The sequence below is a fragment of the Podarcis vaucheri genome, assembly GCF_965113315.1.
Source record: "Podarcis vaucheri genome assembly, chromosome: 3".
In the NCBI taxonomy this organism is placed as follows: Eukaryota; Metazoa; Chordata; class Lepidosauria; order Squamata; family Lacertidae; genus Podarcis; species Podarcis vaucheri.
The window spans coordinates 94,029,937-94,051,119 of NC_138761.1; the positions used below are offsets into that span (position 1 = coordinate 94,029,937).

The 21,183-nt window shown below is 42.2% G+C and overlaps 1 protein-coding gene across 1 annotated transcript in view; it reads left to right on the plus strand.

Annotated features, from left to right (window-relative positions):
• The window catches only part of NBAS (NBAS subunit of NRZ tethering complex), a 199,559-nt gene that overhangs the window by 1,566 nt on the left and 176,810 nt on the right, over positions 1 to 21,183 (plus strand). The window contains exons 2-9 of the mRNA XM_082218421.1: positions 2,654 to 2,708; positions 4,566 to 4,602; positions 5,203 to 5,280; positions 7,653 to 7,700; positions 8,905 to 8,948; positions 9,509 to 9,642; positions 11,107 to 11,240; positions 12,512 to 12,610. Coding sequence (XP_082074547.1) covers positions 2,654 to 2,708; positions 4,566 to 4,602; positions 5,203 to 5,280; positions 7,653 to 7,700; positions 8,905 to 8,948; positions 9,509 to 9,642; positions 11,107 to 11,240; positions 12,512 to 12,610 — 629 coding nt within the window. The remainder of the gene's footprint in view (positions 1 to 2,653; positions 2,709 to 4,565; positions 4,603 to 5,202; positions 5,281 to 7,652; positions 7,701 to 8,904; positions 8,949 to 9,508; positions 9,643 to 11,106; positions 11,241 to 12,511; positions 12,611 to 21,183) is intronic.

Consider the following 21,183-nt stretch of genomic DNA (forward strand, 5'->3'; position numbering starts at 1 on the left):
ATTGAGGGATTTCAATTTTACTTTCTGAAAACGGCAGGAAATGCTTAATAATTAATATAATATTATAACCACAAGTACTTGGCCATTGTTTTTAACGATTTCTATGCATTCCCACTTATCAAGCAAAGCTAAATTATATTAATTATAGAACCAAAATATATTTTGAATTTCCAGTCTCTGCTGGGATTAGTACGTCCTGTGGTTGCTACCTACCATTGGAAAGTGCTTTCCATTTTCAAGACTGGTGTGAGTCTCACATCTGTGTTGGCTTTGCTTGTTCCTGGCCTCTTGCAAAAGGATGTGTGGTCAGCAAGCATCCTGAGGATGTGAATGTGAAATATAGAATGTTTTCTTGAATATGGACACTAGCCATCATTCTGATGTTTTGGTCTTCTAAGGAGATACTCACATTGCGTTGCGTATTTCTGCTTTTCCTGGTTCCAGCTGAAGTGTGCTGTAAGAGTCAAGCTAGGTTTGGAACTTGAAACATAGACCACCGCTTGGAAGATACACACCAAATTTTATCAAAACGATTTTAATATGCAGCACTATGATTTCTTTATTATTTGAATTAATACCCCCCTTTCGCACAAAGGTGCCCAAGGTGGCTAACAACAAATAAAATATAGCATCAAACAGCCATAGAAATGACAAAGCAGTATGTAAAACAAGCTGGTTAGTAAAAAACCTCAAACAGTTCAATAAACAGCTAATTCAAAATGTGTTCATAGAGAGTCTTTTGGATATGCACCTGTGCAAATGGAGTATTAAAGGTTGCTGGGGCTAGTGGTCTCACCTCTGTACATTCTGTTTTACATTTAATTGAGCATCTGTACAGGATTTGTATCTAGAAGATGTGTGTTTCTTTGTTTTTAGAGGAGTCCTATATTCTGTTCAACCTAGTTGCTCTAATTTGAGCATAATGAGATTTACGACGTTGCTGCTTTGCTCCTCCCTGGTCCTTTTTGCTGCCACACCAGCAGAGCTAAGCCAAATTCCACCCAAACTGGGGCTCGTGGTTGAGGACAAACCTTAGCTACAATTTGAAGTTGGTGAGGCGAGAGCTGAACCATCAGCCCTGGTTAAGACAACACTAAGCCAAATGTAGCGGCAAAAATGACTGGGTAGGAACACTTCTTTCTGGGGGCACACGGAGTATCACTAAGCCAAAGTTCAGCTTGGTGTGTTGTATGAACCAGGCAGTTGACTTCAGCTTTACAATGCAGTCTTCTACATTTTTACTCAGAAGTAGGCCCATCTGTGTTCATTGAGACTTGTTCCCAGGTAGCATAGGATTGCACTGTAAGTCTCAAACCTATTCCCGTTTATCTGGGAGCAAATCCATTGAATGGTTCCTTCTGCTCTTTGATCAGGTCTAAGACGAAAGAACTGCTTTGTTTCCTTCTATTTTGTAATTCCCCAAATGTGTCTACTAAAACAATTCTATAGGGTGGTAAACAACATGTGTTGTATCCTCCTTGTTCAAAAATATTATTATCCTTGTTCAAAATACTATTTCCACAGGACAACTTAGGCTTTGGCACATAAACAAACAAACCAATAATTGCAACAGAGTTTATTTACAATGACCTTGGGTAGGAGGGAGTCCATAGCCCAGTGGATCTTTAATAATCTTTCTTTCGTTATTTTATTAAATTTGTTAGTTGCTTTATCCTGCCAGGGATAACCCAAAACAAATTACTGTATAACCAAACAAATAGACAACAGACCACACATAGATACATTAGAATCAAGAGGAAAGAGAAACACATTAAAAACATCCCACTCACTCCTAAAAGGCCACTGATAGTTAAAAGCCAAAGACCTGGTTATAGAGGAAAATTTCCGCCTGGCGCCTAAAGGTATATATAATGATGGTGTCCCATGGGGAGAGCATTTCACAAATAGGGAGCCGTTCTTGTGTTGCCACCCTCTGGACCTCTCATGGAGGAGACACACAAAGAAGGGCCTCAGAGGATGATCACAGGGTCCAGGTCGGTTCATATGGAAAGAGGCGGTCCTTGAGGTATTGCAGTCCTGATGGGTCAAAACCAGCATTTTGAATTAGGCCTGGAAACTAACTGGCAGCTGGTGCAGTCGGGCCGGGATTGTCATATAAGTATATTTGTATATTAGTCACTGTAATAAACTCCAGCAGCTGTTTTGTCAGTGTAATCTAGTACACCAGCACCGCGGCTGCTTTCTAAACAGGGGCCAGCCCAAATAATTCTTTTTAGATTTATATTTATCTTCATACTGAAGACTTCGTCTCTGGCCTGTGCCATTAAAGAGAGTATTGAGATTCCAGTGACTGTAGCTCAAAATTGGGGTGGGGCAGTATCCCAAGGAAGAGGTTCTAACTGCTAAAGCAGGGGTGCATTATATTACCTGCACGTTTATATTATTACCTAATTGCGTCTATCCTTCCACTTGTTTTGGACTGGTGGCCATCCGCAAAGGGGTTGGTAGCAATCTCAGGTGACTTGGGAGTGACAAGCATGTTGAATGGCTTGCCACAAAGTGCCCTTGGAGCCGAAAAAGAATTTTAAATAGTTGCACAGCCCAGCAGGTAATTCATAAACTTCATTTTCTTGGTAGGTTGGTGAATAAAGGGTTCAGTTGTTGTAGACTAATTCTTTTCTTGTAATTTCAGCCAAGAGGCAACCGGAAGCATGGCGCATCATTTATCATCACTAGAGCAATTACAGGTAAATATGCATGGTTTGCCCTGATGGATTGTTTAGTGAATCTTATGTGGAGGAAATGAATGGGGTGTGAATTCATTGGATTTGTTTATAAAGTGTGTTATCTGGTATTGCCGTATACCTATTGTTTTGGGCAACATGTATTGCATAACAATTACTGGGGAAAGTATTCTTCCTCTTAATGCCCTTCGTTTCTTTTCTCTCTTTCTTCCCTCTCCTAACTGCCTGCTGCTTGCCCTTTCTGCAACGATTGTGTCTCATTGGCATTCATTTATACACATACAGTTGTACCTTGGATCCTGAACGCTTTGGTACTCCAACGTTTTGGCTCCCAAACACCGCAAACCCGGAAGTGAGTGTTCCGGTTTGCAAACGTTCTTTGGAACCCAAAACGTCGGGGCTTCCGCGGCTTCGTGCAGCCAATCAGAAGCCGCACTTTGGTTTCCGAACATTTTGGAAGTCAAATGGACTTCTGGAAATGATTCCATTCGACTCACAAGGTACGGCTGTATAGGCATAAGTCAGATCTTTTGAGATTTCTTAGGAAAGGTTTTCTGCAAACACTTAATCCCTGTTTGGCTATTCCGTTTAACCATGTGCTCTGTCCTCCTCCTCCTCTAGCACAGCTGCAAGGGAGAGGTCAGCTTTTGCTTCTGGTTTAGATTAGCCCCAGCCTGTCATGTTGGTGAAGCCTTGCAAACCATGGTTAATCTTACCTTGTTTTAGACAAACCATAATTGACTTCAAGTAATGGGTGATGCTGCTGCCTTATTTAAAGAAACTGCCATTACAGTTACGTCCAGTTCAGCATTCGGATGGCCCATTTAATGGAAATCAGGAAGAAAACCTTCCAACTTCCCTGAGGCTTGCTGAACTTTGTGTTCTCGTGCTAAACTATGGTTTGATGTGACATCCAAACATGGCCAGTGTGCATTATCAAAAACTGATTCTGTTTAATCACCGATAGCTGGATTCATCATGTAATTGCCTTTGATTCTTGTATTTTGCATTGATAGCCCACTGGGTCCGCAAGGCAGCTAAAAGTAGTGTTTTGTAGCAGCAGAGCTATGTGACATTATAGACTCCTCTGGTACTGAAGAGGTAAAGTCATCTTTCTTGTCAAAGCTCCTCCTCCTGCCTACTGTACCCAACTCCAGCCGCAATTAATATAAGTGGGCATTGATTCAGTTATTTATTGGTATCTATTGCACTAAGAGGCACCTGTTGTTTTCACTTCTCTGGATCTATGATAGAATGCCTGGAGTTCTAGCATTTGCCAGCATAAGAACCCAACTCTTGTCAGTGTTGCAAGTGGAGTAGTGAGAAAGAGGCTTTTAAGGTTGCTCCTTAGATGCAGTCATCGATACACCTGGCGCCAAACGCCAGTGGATTCAGTGGGGCTTACTTCAGTGTAGATCTGCACAGGGTTTGCTTTGTTGGAGCCAGGCCTTAAGACTGTAGCTGTCCAGTGTTAAGCTGCCCAAGGATAAGCTGTTATACATCTGCAACGTGTGCTGCAATGAATCAAAACAGAGAATATTATTGTTTAAGGTGATAAAACATTTTTGTATTTGCTTGAGCGTCAGAATGCATAATGGAAATGAGTGTTGAAAGGTAAGATTGGCAGAGTAAGAGATGGGATTCGGGAGTAAGAGGAAGAAGGTAAGCCAGGCCTCCTTGGTCTGGAGTAGATAAAGGATGGCGAGATAAGGAGTCCCATTCAATATGTCTGAGTTGACCTCGAAGAATGTATAAGAAATGTACAAAAAGCTATAGAAAAGTAGCCTTTTTTGCCAGCCTCTCTCTCTTTCAAAGATTTGAACAGGGCCTTCTGAATTCAAACTTTTTCTTCTTTTATAGGTCCTGCCTTATTTTTGCTCCGATATTTGTGGTACAGGTAAGTTTCTTTGTCCTTTATTAAACAGAAGCTAACCCAAACCCTGTGTTAAGTTAGTTTGAAAGGATGCACAGGGTAAGACCACAATTTACGCACGGCTTACTTTCTGGGGATAGCGCCTGAAGCTAAAATTGTGTATAGTCAAAACACATCGGGTGCAATGGTGGGTGGGATTTCCAAAGTCTTTTCCTCTGAACATCTTTTTTTTTTTCCTTTTCCACCCCCTTAATTTTTTTTTTTTTTGGCCAAGTTCATAAAGCTGAATGTGCACAAGTTAGATGCACGTAAGTTGTGAGCTTACTGCAGGACATCTGCAAAGTATTGTGCCTCCCACTTGGTGAGCATAAAGTAGTTGGTTGCTGCAGGGAACATCGTTTTCCGAAGCATTAATATTTGCAAATAACTTTTGTTGAATAGAAAGGGCAGGGATGTATATTGTGCATGTATCCCAGGGATACAGGATTGCTGCCAGTTTTTAGGGTGTTTTATATAATAACTCTTTGAGAATATAGTTCTGATCTGGGAAGTTATATGATGCTGACAGTGGTTTTGTATGTTTGAGCTTTGCACACTCCAACATTAGCATGTATCTATTTCCAGCCCTGCAAAATTTTCTCTCCCTGTTGGACTTGTCCGCCTGGTCAGTAAACAGATCAATTGGCACTTAGTCCTTGCAAGGTAAGTGGCTTTGCTTTTCCTTTGCAAGTGTGTGGGGGTGTGGGGGTGTGTGTGTGGTGTCACTCGAAATTGCTGATGGGAGATTATACTCAGGTGATATTATCAGAAGGCAATTCCCATTTTACGGTGGCTTTTTAAAATATAAATATTGTGTTTAATGAATAGACATTGCAGTTGCCATGCAAACTAAATGTCTGCACAGATGTTTGTAAGCATATCATATAATGCAACACATCTATTATATAAACCATTCAATATTCTTAAGATATCTTAATACTGAGAAAAATCACTTATTCTCACTGTGACCTATGCTAGTGTAGTTGAGCTTGTTAAATATGTTAGTATAATTTTACATCGGACCCAAAGCAGTGTAAGCTAGCGAGAGGCAGCATAGGGTTGTGGCTAGAGTAATTGACTTGCTGACAGGCAAACTAATGTCAGTGTATTGGAAGAAGCAAAGGTCACCAGTGTCGAAGCAATGATTCTTCAACATCAACTTCATTGGACTGGTTATGTTGTTCGGATGGTTGATTATCGTCTTCCAAAGCAATTACTCTGTTGCAAACTTAAAAATGGAAGGCGTAATGCTGGTGGTCAACAAAAGAGGTTTAAAGACTCTCTGAAGGCAAATCTAAAAAAATGTAGTATAAACAACAACAACTGGGAAACACTGGCCTGTGAGTGCTCCAACCGGAGAACAGCCTTTACCAAAGGCATCATGGACTTTGAAAATGCTTGAACTCAGGATGAAAGTCCTAAGAGGAAGGCACGTTTGGCAAACCTGCACTATGATCAACTGGAAATCTATGTCTCCACTGTGGAAGGACGTGTGGATCCAGAATGGGCCTCCACAGTCACTTACGGACTCACCATTAAGACTGTGTTCATGGAAGACAACCTTATTTAGCCACGAATGATCACCAAAGAAGAAGAAGACTTGCTGTGTTGACTCTGCTTCACATCTCTACTAGTTTGCGAAGGGTGCTGGGAGTTGTCAGGAAACCCCTCACAGAACTACAGTTCCCAGCAGCCTTAACAGACGACACTTTCCATTATACTTTGTGGAAGGCCATGACCATTAAAGTGGCATAAAAGGGCTTTTAATGTATGGTGTGGATATGGCCTAATTTGTTCAGAAGTCCTTTGTTCTGTGTTCTATTTATAAACTATTGCTCATATAATCTATCTATTACTATTGTGTATCCTGTACAGAAGTACATTTTCCTCAAGGCCCTTCTTTCCTTAACATTACTCTGTGAAGCCTTGTCTGCATAGATGTCACAGCATACATTATTTTAATAAACACCCACAGTTCTATATTCTGGAGATGTATTTCATAGTTTCAAAGTAGCTGTGTGCATCTTGGCAGGGAAATAACAAGTTTCCTCCTAAACAATATTTCATTGGAATTTACTGCTCTGAAGCGGAAGGCAAGTTCTGTCATTCAAGTCAAGTTACGATGAAATGACTTTTGGTGGGGGTTTGTCCTCTGAGGCAACTGAAATGGGAGTATGAATTGGTTTAAAGGTTTCCATCACTAAATCTCTGTGTGACTGTATGTTGGAGGCTTTTATTTCCCATAGGCTTGGGATTCAAGCGGAGTAATGACAGTTGGTATTGGGCAGGCCTACAGGGAAGAATATTCCGGAAAACTTGTCAAAAGCCATTTAATGAAAAGAACTCAAAACATATACAGGAGGCCGTTTTGCCTCGAGTTTCCTTTCATTTTGTGTGATAATCTATTTCCAAAAGCCACTTGGTTTGTTGTAATCATTGTAATTTTGAAGACAAATGCTGGGAGAGTGTTCTGCTTCAGAGCTTTTCTCATGTCCCGTTCCCCTGCCTGCTGCACAGGGATGACTCCAGAAAAAGATAATTGCGAGGAGTTAATTGGTTGGAAAGAGGGAATAAGGATTTAACTTATGCTATATAGGCCCTTAATGCACTGTGACTGAAAGTGGTGTAGCAAATGGTGGAGTTATTTTGTGGGGAGCCCTCACGGTCTTCTGAGGGAGCCACATCAATCTATGGTTTAGCTCAGCGCAGTGCAGCAGCAAAGCAGTTGGGAGAGAAATGAAGCAGCCATGAACTCCCTTCTCAGAGCTTGTGCATTTGTGCTAAGCCACGGTTTGGCTTAACATGACATGCAGACCAGACCACTGTCTGATCTTTGACACATGCTGGTTATTGGAGAGCGATGGCGTTAGGAATTAGGGAATTCTGATACTTTATATGATCCAATTCAGGTTCCAAAGGAACAGTAGCTTACCCTTTAGGTTTAAGACTTGGAGGATATAAAATTATTCCTGACATCTTTTGAAAGCAGTAATTATTATGTGGGTTTTTTTTCATTCAAAGCTTTTCTCTTTTAGCAATGGAAAATTGTTAGCAGCTGTTCAAGACCAGTGCATAGAAATAAGGTAAGATGAATAACAGTAGAATTCTATGGATGTCTATTCAGAAGTGAGCCCCATTGTGGCTTGCTCCCAGGCAAGTGAATAGGATCACAGTATAACACAATGTGCATACCTATTTTATCGGAGTGTGCGAGGTCATTTAACACAGTAGCCATATTGCTAGTCTGGGAGTTTCACGTAAACAAATCTTGTGACACACACAAACTTTGTGCATCCTTGTTCTTCCCTGGGTATGAGCAGTGAAATCAAATGGAATCGTAGCTTCAAGTTATGTCCAAACTGGGAACTATGGATAATGGCTTCCAAACATGCCAGGACTTGGAAGCCAACTTTAATTTGTGGCTTCATATCCTGGTTTGTTTGGAAGCCTTAAGCATAGTTTTCCAGTATGGCATTAATAGAGAGCTCGCTGTTGGTTCCTGGTTCCTTTTGGTGCTTGTGTCAAGGAAGCAACGAAACGGCTACATCTGATCATTGGAAGACAGCCAGTATTTAGTTAAATTCCAAGTCAGAGAATGGGGGAAAAACTGGTCTGAAACTTCTGTCCTTTAGTTTTGATATTTAATCTAAAGAGCTTTAATATCTGATACATGTTATTGAATTAGATATCCCCTGCATGTGAAATAAGGTGCTAAAATTGCAAGGAAGTTACCTTATTATTATAGAAACAGCTTATTTATGTCAGATTCATTGTGACGTTTGTGTTGTGTTTACAGCAGAGGTGGCCAATGTGGTGCCCTCTAAATTTTGTTGGACTAGCACTCTTATTGTCCCTGACTGTTGAGCACACTTCCTCGAACCGATGGCAACTGGAGTATCCATATATGTTGTTGTTGTTGTTTAGTCGTTTAGTCGTGTCCGACTCTTCGTGACCCCATGGACCAGAGCACGCCAGGCACTCCTGTCTTCCACTGCCTCCCGCAGTTTGGTCAGAATCCATATATACTTGGCACAATTCAGTTTGCTATTAATGCACCAGAATCTGTTTGTGCATGTTCATTTTCTTAAAGCCAGGGATGGGGAACATGTTGGACTACATCTCCCATCATCCTTGACTCTCAGGGCTCATGGGAGTTCGAGTCCAACGGCATTTTGAGGGTCGCAGGAGCCCCATTTCTGCTTTAGACAAGAGAATTAGCGACACAGCCGTAAATCCTGACAAATGTACATTGCCTCAAGTTTTATATATGAAATTCAAATCCTGCAGGTCTGCGAAGGATGAGTTTGGATCTGTCATTGGGAAATGTCAAGGTATGTAGCTTTTCATACGCAAGTAAACTACGAAAAGTAGCAAATAACAAGTGAGACCTTTAACAAAATTCCATTCTCTTACCCTCCAGCCCCAGCTACAGTTGCCCCAATCCTCAGTTTTTATTCCAGCATATTGTGACCACATAACATGCCTGCTGTCATTGGGCTGTTTTTCATATACACAATTGCATTAGATTTAATCTTATTTATTTACTTCTGCAAACCTCAGGGTTACCCAAAGCTTGCCTATACCTTTTTTGGTGAACGGATATTTTATTAGGGTTTATGATAGTGATGATATGGCTGCCGTGTGGTAGCTTTTTTGTGCTGTTTGTGTGTAGGGTTGCCATATTTCAAAAAGTAAAAGCCAGGAGACCCCAAAAGTTATTGAGCTTTCTTTCGGAAGACCCTAAAATTGTTGGCAGCCCTATTTGTGTGGATCAGTTCATATTGCAGCTGAGATTGCCCCCTTCACAGCCTACTGCAAGTAAAAGTAGCACCACTGACCATATACACCTTTTGTTCTGCATTTATTAACATGTCTCTTTCTGCCCCCATAGTCCCGAAGGATCCCAACCCGCAATGGAGACGTGTAGCATGGAGTCACGACTGCACTTTGCTCGCCTATGGCGAAAGCACAGGGACCGTGCGAGTGTTTGATTTGGTCGGCAGTGAACTCTTGGTCATTTCACCGGTATTTACTTTTCTTTTCCGGATTTTACAAGTCCAATTTGTATGCAAATGGAAGCTTTTTAGCTATTACGGTTTTAATGTGACGTACTTATGCGGAGAGAGCTTGCATTGTGAGCGCTTTATGGCTCATTTTGTTGAATGGTCGCTTTGCATGTTTATTGGTGAATTTCCATTCAGCGTTTCACGTAGCCAAACAGAAGTACATTAATTTTTATTTGTGGCAGCAAAGCTGTCGGTGCTTTAGGGTGGAATTGCTTTTGTTGTGGCCCTCTGAAAATAGCTGTTCCAAGGGGATGCGGTTTAACATCTGAACTAGTCTGCTGCTTCGTGTATTGTCGAAAATATTGCTTGTTGTGGCAGCTTTCACCCTTTTCTTTTATTTAATCCTAAACCTACTATTTAGGCTTTCTAATAGGCAGGTGATTACAGCACTGTAACCTCTTGAAAGCTTTAAGAAGGAATATGTTCTAAAATGGGTTAGGAAATGTGTGGTCTTTCAGATGTTATTGGACTCCAGCTCTCATGATCTTGGACCTTTCTCCTTGCACAACAGAACATGCCCGCATATGCACCCCCTAAACCTGTTTGGCATTCCCCCATAACCTTTCAGAGCAGATCTGTGGGCAGCACAGGGCACAGATAGGGGGAGAAGAGGAGGCAAAAATCCCATCGCACTAGTCCTAAGCTTGGTTCTAGCGCAAATAGCGCTAGCACATTTATTTTATTTTCTATAAACTTTTTGTGTAACACATTTTTCTATGAATTTTTTCAAGCATTCAAACATTCATCATATCAAATAGTTACATTGTTTTATGAATTGACTTCCCACCCTCATTTCTGCAGTATTTTTACTCAAACCTTTTCCACTACGTTATATCTTTATATACTAGAAAAAAGTTTCTCTGTTACAGTTACTTTATCATTTTTCTTCTGCTGCTTTTATCTCAGATCCTGCAATTTCATTCGACTGTAGTATTTTTGAAAATATTCCACAAAAGGCCTCCATTCTTCTATGAAAAGTTCGTAATTCGGATCTCTTAATTTCTCTGTCGGCTTTACTATTTCTGTGCCATTTCAAAAGCCATTCTTCCTTCATTGGGACCTGCTCCTCTTTCCATTTCTGTGCCTATAATATTCTAGCTGCCGTGTTTTCTATATTTATAACCCAATTTGCCTCCAAGCAGCTGCCAGTGGCCTACCTGATTTCTCCCCTCACTATTTTATCTTCACAACAACCTTGTTGAGGTAGTTAAGGTGACAGATAGCAACTGGTGCCAGGTCACCCAGGAGGGAATTTGAACCCTATTCCTTCCCAGTGTTTCCACCAAACAACAATGGCGTTCGTTTTTATTTTTTTGGTTCAGTGTAGAAACAATTTTCTCATTCCTGGAATTGTTTTTTAACTCCCTTGCCAAATAAAATTCTTTTGAAATTTGTTTTTAAGAAATGTTTTCTTTTGGTACAGGGCGCTAGCTTCCCGGGAGACTTGACCTATGCTATTGCTGGATTGATTTTTCTGGAATACAAAGCGAGCGCCCAATGGTCAGCCGAGCTGCTGGTCATCAATTACCGTGGCGAACTGAAGAGCTACCTTGTCAGGTAAGTGCTCGGTTGATGCCTCTGCACCAGCCAACAGTATTAATTGGGATTAACTTACTTTAGTGAAACAAACCACGCATCAAATGCGTTATTGCAGTGCATTATATTTTCTGCTTTGAAATCACTTTGGGATACATTTTGGGAAGGGATTCATAAGTGGAATATAAAAAAATTAATTATGTGCGAGGCTGCCTTTGGGAATGGTCTGGGAATTTCAGCTGGTCCAGAATAGGTAAAGGACCCCTGGGCGGTTAAGTCCAGTCAAAGGCGACTGTGCGGTTGCAGCGCACATCTCGCTTTCAGGCCGAGGGAGCCGGTGTTTGTCCACAGACAGCTTTCCGGGTTATGTGGCCAGCATGACTAAACTGCTTCTGGTGTGCATGGGATGCTGTGACGGAAGCCAGAGCACACGGAAACGCTGTTTACCCGCCACAGCCATACCTATTTATCTACTTGCACTGGTGTGCTTTCGAACTGCTAGATTGGCAGGAGCTGTGACAGAGCAACGGGAGCTCATTCCGTTGCAGGGACTCGAACTGCCAACCTTCTGATCAGCAAACCCAAGAGGCTCAGTGGTTTAGACCAGAATGCCACTCGCGTCCCCGTCCCCCCCGGTCCAGAATAGGGCATTTAGCAGGGGCGTTGCAATTGTGATCACATCATGCCTGCGCTTTGTTATCTACACTGGCTTGCAGTCTGTTTATGGGCCCAATTCAAACTGCTGGTTTCAACATTTAAAGCCCTAAATGGCTTGGGAATGACCAGAGGGATTGTCCTCTCTCTGCTTGATCCTTGAGATCCCCCTCAGAGGTCCTTATTTAGGTTCATTCACCTAATGAAGGGAGGCAAGTGATTACCAGGGACAGGGACCTTTTGGCACTGGCTCCTCAATTATGCAGTGCCTCATTCTCACATTGTTGATTTGCACCTGCCAAAAAATAGGCAAAGACCTATCCCCCACCCCAGGCCATTTATTTTCCAACAAGTAAGTACAGTCACTTTTGCTCTTAAATTTCTTGCACCAATTTCTTTTACCCTTCCTGGTTTAATGCTGGTCTTGAAATGATTTCTTGTTGCTGCCTCCATGCTGTCTATAAGAAGGCCTTCTTAAATGATGATTTCCACCGCATATTGTTGTTTTAACATTTTTTTTGAATAATTTTTTTTGTTTCATTTTTAACTATTTTGCAAACCGCCCTGAGGACTTAACCGTGGATGGGCAATATATAAATGCAGCAAATAAGTCAATAAATGCCTTTACTTTTGTCCAGTGTTGGAACGAATCAGAGCTTCCAAGAAAGCCACAGTTTCAGCTTCAGCAGCCATTATGTCCATGGAATAACTGCAGTAATTTATCATCCTGCACATCGGTAAGTATGTTAGTTTATTTTATATATATATATATAGAGAGAGAGTGTGTGTGTGAGTGAGTGTGAGTGTGTCTGTGTTGTGATGTAGTTTATGTGATTTGGTTGCATTTTGGAAAAGGCCATAAATCCCCCCACCCCACATCTTAAAAGTTGCAAATGGTTTGCTGGTGGAAGATAAGAGTTTGCTGGCATTTTTAGAAAGTGGTGAAATTCTGTTTCATTTTTTGTTTGGGTGGCAGAAAGATTAGCATAGTTCAGTCTGTTCCAGGCATGCCAGGGGACCTAGAAATACCTGGAAAACTGATCCTCCCGAAATTGTTGGGTCTTTGTGAACAGACCAGCGGAAGGTATTTTTTTGTCCCATCAGGTGTGCTGATAAAGCTTTAGGGTTCTTTTGATTTGCCTTCCAATTCCTACAGCTATTTTAAAACCAAGGAGAAATGCAGCCTAAGCCACAATCTCATTCCACACTTACCTGAGAGTAGGCATAACTGAATACTTTACATCCTTCTGTGTAAACAGGCACAGGCTTGCACTGTTAGTCATTTACGCCTGATTGCTATTCTGAAATGGCAGAGTCTAAAAACGAAGGTATTTCAGAAATATCTGTTTGCCTTATTTCTAAACCTTCAAGGAGGTGATGCTCCACAAGACAGGTTGTTCCATTTCTGTATGGATCTCTTCTCTTAATGTTCGAATCCATTGTTTTGCACCCTATCATTGGCAGATGTTAGCCTTATTGGGTTGGTGCCAAGATCCAAGTTGGGGGCAAGTACTCTTTGGTGAGACAACCCTGGCAGAGATTTAAGCAACGTAGATGTGGAAATATAGGCTGTTAGCCCTTTAAAATGTGCCCTTTAAAGTGAGTCCCAAAGCTTTCCCTAGGAAAAAGACCACATGTTTGGTAAGTATAAATATGGTTTACTTACAAACTCTCTGGAGGTCAGCTTCATGTGCTTCAGAATCGCTGCACAGGCAGTACAACTTAGCTTCGTTTCAAAATGGTGAAAGTTCCTAGATTATTGGTATAGGACTTGGGTCGCCAGCTGTTCTTGGACTACAACTCCTATCATCCCTAGCTAGCAGGACCAGTGGTCAGGGATGATGGGAAGTGTAGTCCAAAAACAGCTGGGGAACCAAGTTTGGAAGAGTGACTTGTGAGAGCTATGCGGTTGAGTTTTTCACATAGTCTGGGGGAGAACAAAGGCATGATTACCTGGTTCTTTTAAGGTGAGGGGAACATAGCTAAGCTTGGCAGTACAGTCCACTCCACAGTATCAATCCCCTTTCCTCTACCCATACATTATAGTTCCTGTGTAGCAGTTAACTGACTTGCTGGGTACAATAATTGAAGCTGGAATACAGGACACAGGAAGCTGCTGTATACTGTGTTAAGCTATTGGCCCGTCTACTGTCTGGAGATGTCAGAGATTGTAGCTGGACTTTCTAAATGCAAAGCAGATGCTCTACTACTAAGTTATGGGCCTTCTCAAACAAATAGAAGGGCTGTTGTTGCAAAGATAACAGAGGAGCTTCCAAAGGATCCAGAAACATTAGCCCTTCTCACTGAAAACGTTTCTTACTAGCAAGATAATCCATGCTGCTGAAATGGATAAAAATGACTTTTGAATACCTACAAGAGCTGCTGGCAGAAATCCCCAGCCTCCAAATGATAGCTTTTTTCCCCTGAGCCCAGAATCGTCATGCGCTCCCCCTTTGGTTGTGTGTCTGTCTGGTCTTCAAAGTTTTTGCAACTACATTTATGGATTTGAATATCGCCAGTGTGTTTTTGTCTGGTTTCGACACGGATTTATTTTTCAGCCCAGCTCGGTTGTGGATTTTGGAATTTCTCCCATTGTGCAAACCGAGCTGCCTGACTTCGATAACCAGAGCTTTCCGCTCTTCTTCTTTTCTTTGTAATATGCCTGGCTATGACAGCGAATATGAAAGACAAGCTCATAACGACTATACTGCTCAGTGGTGGGACGTGATCTGCCTTTCGCCGTTCTCCTTTGTTTCCGTATGTTTGGAACTCTGCTTCCGATAACTAGTGTCAGTGGCTATGCTCTGCCTCTGTGGTTGGAGGAAGTGATGCTTCTGAACATGGGTTGCTGGAAATCTATGGAGGGCAGATTGCTCGTGTGCTTAGGCCCTTCTGGGTTTCCCCCTGCATCTGGTTTTCTGCTGTGAAAACAGGCTGCTAGGCCTATCCAGCAGACTCTTCTTACCTTATGCTTACAAATATTACCCTCATTCAATTCCTTTCCACCAAGACTGCCTTTCCCCATAGATTTCTGTGATGATGGCAGCTGACAGCAGATTGACAGCTTAATCTATTTTCCCAGGGAGTGCAGATTATTTCTTCATCTTGCAGAATTGATATTGTTCTGTTCTGCCCCCTTCCCTCGTGTGTTGCAATAATCTTTAGAGTCCCCCAGAGAAGACACCTACCTTCCCCAGTAAAGTGTGAAAAGGAGGGAGGCAGCTGTGGGGATTTGAGCTGCGATTCACAATTTTGCAGTCAAATTCTTTTTCATGCTGTCTGAGGCTGTTGTGCATTTCGTGGCCTCGTTTTTATACATCTCTCAACGGAGAGTGAGGACATACAAAAAAACCCTGAGGTAAGTCACACTCTGGCACACCTTCAGCGGTGTGTGGTTGAAATCGCTCAAGTTAAATGTGTGTAAGATATGATCATCATAGAGTATATGTACTCAGAAGTAAAGTCCTGTTGAATTCCATGGGACTTACACCCAAGTAAATGGGGGTTTAGGATTGCAGCATTACAACTGGGGTAGGAGAGCTGAAAAACAAATCACATCTGGCAACCACTGTGCCCCCTTTGGTTTCAGATAGCGCATGGGTAAAGGTAAAGGGACCCCTGACCATTAGGTCCAGTCGTGACCGACTCTGGGGTTGTGGCGCTCATCTCGCTTTATTGGCCGAGGGAGCCGGTATCAGCTTCCAGGTCATGTGGCCAGCATGACTAAGCCGCTTCTGGTGAACTAGAGCAGCGCACAGAAACGCCGTTTACCTTCCCGCCAGAGCGGTACCTATTTATCTACTTGCACTTTTGACGTGCTTTCAAACTGCTAGGTTGGCAGGAGCAGGGACCGAGCGACAGGAGCTCACCCCGTCACGGGGATTCGAACCGCCGACCTTCTGATCAGCAAGTCCTAGGCTCTGTAGGTGAGTCTGAAAAACCTGGGACATAAATTTTCACTTCCCTCCAGTGGCTATGGTGGCTCCTTTCCCAGAAGTGATGTATTTCACGTTAACTATGAAAGTGTATACAGTTGTACCTTGGAAGTCGAACGGAATCCGTTCCAGAAGTCTGTTCGACTTCCAAAATGGTTTGGAAACCAAGGTGTTGCTTCCGATTGGCTGCAGGAAGCTCCAGCAGCCAATCGGAAGCTGTGGAAGTCGTGGCAAATAACATTTGCAGACCAGAACAATAATTTCTGGGCTTGTGGCGTTTGGGACCCAAAATGTTCAACTCGCAAGTTGTTCGAGATCCAAGGTACAACTGTACTTGATTCTGACAAAACAAAGCCTCCTGAGTTATATTTTGCTCTAGGAGGCTTAGTTTGGTCAGAATCAAGGATACACTTCCAGAGTTAACGCTAAATACATGACATCTGGTTAATGAGTCTTCATATCTGCTAGAGAACTGTGAAAGTTTGTGTCCTGGGCTTTTTAGGCTCATCTACCCATGTACTATCTGAAAAGGGGTGCATTGGTTGCCAGATGTGAGATATATTGGCATTATTTTCAGCTCTCCTATGCCACTATATTTTGTGGGAAAATACTTGCTATGGTATTTTCTTCCCTTATTGCAGTTGCTAACATTTTTGTACCCAAAATTGAAAATCAGTGTTGAAAGGCAGCAACCTTGCCTGACATCCCTCCCCACGGTACAAGAGATTTTGAGATATGCCCATTGATGATGGTTTTCTTTCTTTCTTTCTTTCTTTCTTTCTTTCTTTCTTTCTTTCTTTCTTTGTAGTTGATGAACCAAATGAGAAATTTGACTGTCTTAAAACATTTACCTAAAATCTCATTGCTTTTAGTGCCATTTTCATAAAAGAGCGTACACTGTATGTGTCCAAATGCCTTTCTGGTCCCAGCACAGAACGGCACTGCAGGTGTTTTTGCTCTGTAATTGATATGGATCATTTCCCTTCTATGCTCTCTCAATTGTTTTCTTTTAAAAAACCTGAGAACACTCTCCCTGACTATAATAATCTAACGTTAGATTAAATCTTCCTGCTAGAATTCTTAACATTTTATAATTGGTATTCATCAGTGCTGTATTCCTGTGTGAGTCTATTGCTGAGACATTTTTGTCACATTTCAGCATTAGAATATTCTTCGCTTTCATCCAGGACACTGGTTTGTGTCCAGCAAAGTCCTTGTGTGAGTAGAAGTCATTTCACCACTGCAATGAAACTTCTCCTCCGTCTTCTTTCTCAAACTATTGTGGCACAAAATCCGTAACTTTGACCATTAGGTCAAAGACTCTTCTGTGAATTGAGGGATATCGCTGTATATAGCGCAATAATTTAAAATGGCCCCATTTGGATGAAGATACCATGACTTCATAAGATGAGGTATGCATGAACCTTCCACCTGCATCCTCTGTGTGGTCAATTACCTTCCTTGCCTGCCATGTTTAACTGAGGAAATATTTAGCTAAACAGAGTTTTCCTTACACCCAATGTGGAAAACTATGTTTACCAGTACAGTTGCACCTTGGTTCTTGAAGGAATCCATTCACGAAGTCTGTTCAACTTCCAAAAACGTTCAGAAACCAAGGCACAGCTTCCGATTGGCTGCAATAGCTTCCTGCACTCAACCGGAAGCTGCAGAAACTGCGTCATATGTTCAGCTTCCAAAGAATGTTTGCAAACACTTACTTCTGGGTTTGCGGCGTTCAGGAGCCAAAACGTGTGCGTACCAAGGAGTTAGAGAACCAAGGTGTAGTGGTACCTTGGTTTGCAACTGCTTTGGATTACAACCACATCAAACCCGGAAGCGCGTGTCCCTTTTTTTGGATTACAACCAATTTTTGTGTGGAGGCCCCATTGGCGAAAGGGCACCTTGGGTTACAACCTGTTTTGGTCTACAACCGGACCTCCAGAATGGATCATGGTTGTAAACTAAGGTACCACTGTATGACTGTAATGGACAAACCAGGATCTTAAACCGAGGTATGAAGTTAGTTTAAGATTCTGACTTGTCTTACCGGCACATTTATTAACTTACACCAGAACGGGGTCTATAATACAGTGGTACCTCGGGTTACAGATGCTTCAGGTTACAGACTTCGCTAACCCAGAAATAGTACCTCGGGTTAAGAACTTTGCTTCAGGATGAGAACAGAAATCGTGCAGCAGCGGCGCGGCGGCAGCAGGAGGCCCCATTAGCTAAAGTGGTTCTTCAGGTTAAGAACAGTTTCAGGTTAAGAACGGACCTCCAGAACGGATTAAGTTCTTAACCTGAGGTACCACTGTACTGTTTCTCCAACTTGATATTAGTGCCCTCCAGATATCCCATCACCCCTTACTATTGAGCATGCTGCCTGGAGCTACTTTTGGAGCCTGAAACGTATCAAGGGGACAAACTTGGCTAGCCTGTCTTAGAAGTTCAGTAAGGAAAAGTAGAGCTTGAACAGCTGTTTGAGTGTAAAAGTTGCATGCCTGCTCTCCACAAAAGAAAGAGGGAGAGAGCAAGTAGGTGTTGCATCCATGATCCTTTCATTCCCTCGGTTCCATTGGCTACTAAATTAAAGGTCATTCATGGTGCAGGAATTCAACTCAAATAGCTCAAAGTATCTGGACACTTGATGGCCTCAGGCTATCTGTCAGCTTGTTTTGGTTATTCTTTTTTTTGGTATTATTGACTCTCTTGTCCAGTCCTTTAAAAAGTTAATAATTCATAAGTGAGCTCAGACCTCCTTTTGTGGCCCTCAATGGAGCTCTAAGATTCATTTGAAAGCTCTGTGTCTTGGTCTCTTAATATAGCTCCCGTCTGCTTTGTGCTGCACTTTGCCAGCTCTGTGAAGAGTTGTTTAAAATTTTAAGCATGTGCTGCAATGATACATATGTCTTCTTTTGTTCTGCGGGAACAGGGTTTTTGTCTAACCTGATATGGCAGCTTTACTCCAGCTTTCATTAAATCTCTCCCATCCTGAGACGAGACGCTTAAATTATAAATGATATTGTGGTGTCTGCTAGCGTTATGAACTCGAATGAATTCAGCTTGGGCCTTTTTCTAATCTTTACCCACCTGAGCTCCTCAACCCAGCAGCAGCAGGCAAATGCACAGGACGCTTCCATATGGCTGCTGTGTGTGGATTGGAGAGCTAAACCAACACTTGGGGTTAGAAAAGAGCAAGGAGATAGCATCTTGGACTCCCTGCTGAAGCCTGCCAGATGGGAAGGGAAGGCAGAAGAGGGAAAAGCCCCATATGCTCATTGTCATGGTCAATTTCTTCTCCATCAGTAAGGCTTTTTCCAACTTTGAGCTGCTGCCACAAGTTGGCAGAAGGAACTTTGCAAGTTAAACCAACAGCACAGGCTTCTAAAGTAGATTTGACCTTTCTCAGGAACTTCCTCTAAGACCCGGCACTGAAACCTAACTAAGCGCTTGAAGTATGGAATAGCGCTCCTACTGGTTGGAGGTGTTGCTTACAGTTTCCGGCCCATGCAAAGCCTCCAGATGTCAAATCTTTGCTGCTAGAAGGACAACACCTCTGTAGTATCCCTCCCTCTCATCAAAAGCCTTGCACTAATTCCCAGTGCCTTACAGTTTGGGAACCACTGACATATGCATTGAATATTCCTAAGTGTCTAGGAGATGATTTGTGGCGATGGTGATTTGGGGCAATCTCAAGGGAGGCAGAACTTGTGGCAGGGTTGAATGGTTTGCTGTCTGTAGCATTCCCAAAGCAAAGGAAAGATTAGACTCTGATTAATAGAATACACACACACACAGGCTTGACCAGCAAGACTCTGGGAGGAGTGCGTAATAATAATTCCTCTCCACCCTCCAGCCCAGGTCGTTTTATTCACAAAAGAACTTTTTACACAGTGTACATAAGAACCAATCAGATTTCCTCTGAGCATTTCAAAAAACCCCATGTGGGACAAAGTTAAAGTTAAAACTACAAAGAGCTAATTTCCTACTTGAGCATGCATATGCAATTCAGAATAAATAAAAGAGGAAGCGAAGGGGAATGCTTTTAGGAAACTCCGGAGATTATAAACAGGAGAGGCAGGGTGGCAAGGAGATAGGTATCTTTATCACCTTCCTGTGAAACTATTTCCAGGCCCTAAGATTATCAAAACCAAAGAAGGGAACATCAAAGAAGCTATCATCTTCATTACTTAGGATGCCTGATGCAGCAGCCGGCAACTGGTCTCTGTTATGTGACTTGTCAGATGTAGAGAAAGCAAATGCCAGAGGTGGAGAGGCTTATGGGATTCGATCAGAAACTATTGTCAATGAATGAAACCCAGTCAACGCAATGATTTCATTGCTGACACAATGGCTTGCTCCATATTTCATAATTCCTCATAGCAATCCCAACTGACACCCACACTCTGTATATTTGCACTGCTACAGCTGTCACCATTTATTGCTAATGGGAGTATGTTCACACTGGCTCTTTAACTGTTGGATTTTGTCCTCTTGCTAGAGTTTGCCCTTGACCATTGATGGCATACTTAAATTGGGAATAGGCGGTCCTCTAGGTCTTGCTGGATTACTGCCACCCCTGATGATGGGCCATATTGACTGGGGCTGGTGGGATTTGGGAGCAGGGCACTGTAGAGGGAAAGAGGAATTAGTGAAAATCGCATCCGCTCCCTTTCCACCAGTGCAAACTGCTCGTTAGAGGAGTTGAGTTCACAGGATCTCCTAGTATAATCAGCAAGAAGAGTAAAACTTTAAACCCTACTAAATGTAGGAAATGATGTTCATATTACACCATTCATTTCTCTTTATTAGTTCCCCTACCAATTTTGGTTTGGACTGTTTCTCTTCTTAACCATTGCCATTAAGTTAACTACTGTTTTTGTGAACCTGTTATGACTTTTACTCAGTACCATAAAAGAAACACTAAAGGATCTAAGAGTAGAATAAAATCAGCTATAAATTGCTTCTCTCACATCTTTCCAATAAGATGTAGATAATGCATGCACCAAAATTAAATATCATCTTCAATTTCTGCATTTTGGAATCTCCAAAAATAATTATTTGGTAAACTTTACCTAAGAGTTGTCCAGATGGAATGCTTTATGCTGCTAGCTCAGACCAGTTCTGTACCTGATTTGATTCAAGTTTTGGATGTAGCATTAAAGCTAACCTATATTTTATAGTTGTCCTCCGCTCTTCCCCAGTAGCATGTTGGACACCTTCCGACCTGAGGGGCTCATCTTCCAGTGTCATAACTTTTATATGCCTGTTGTCTTTGTCCATGGAGTTTTCTTGGCAGGGATACTGGAGTGGCTTGCCGATTCCTACTCCAGGTGGATCACGTTTGGTCAAAACTCTCCACTATGACCTGTTCA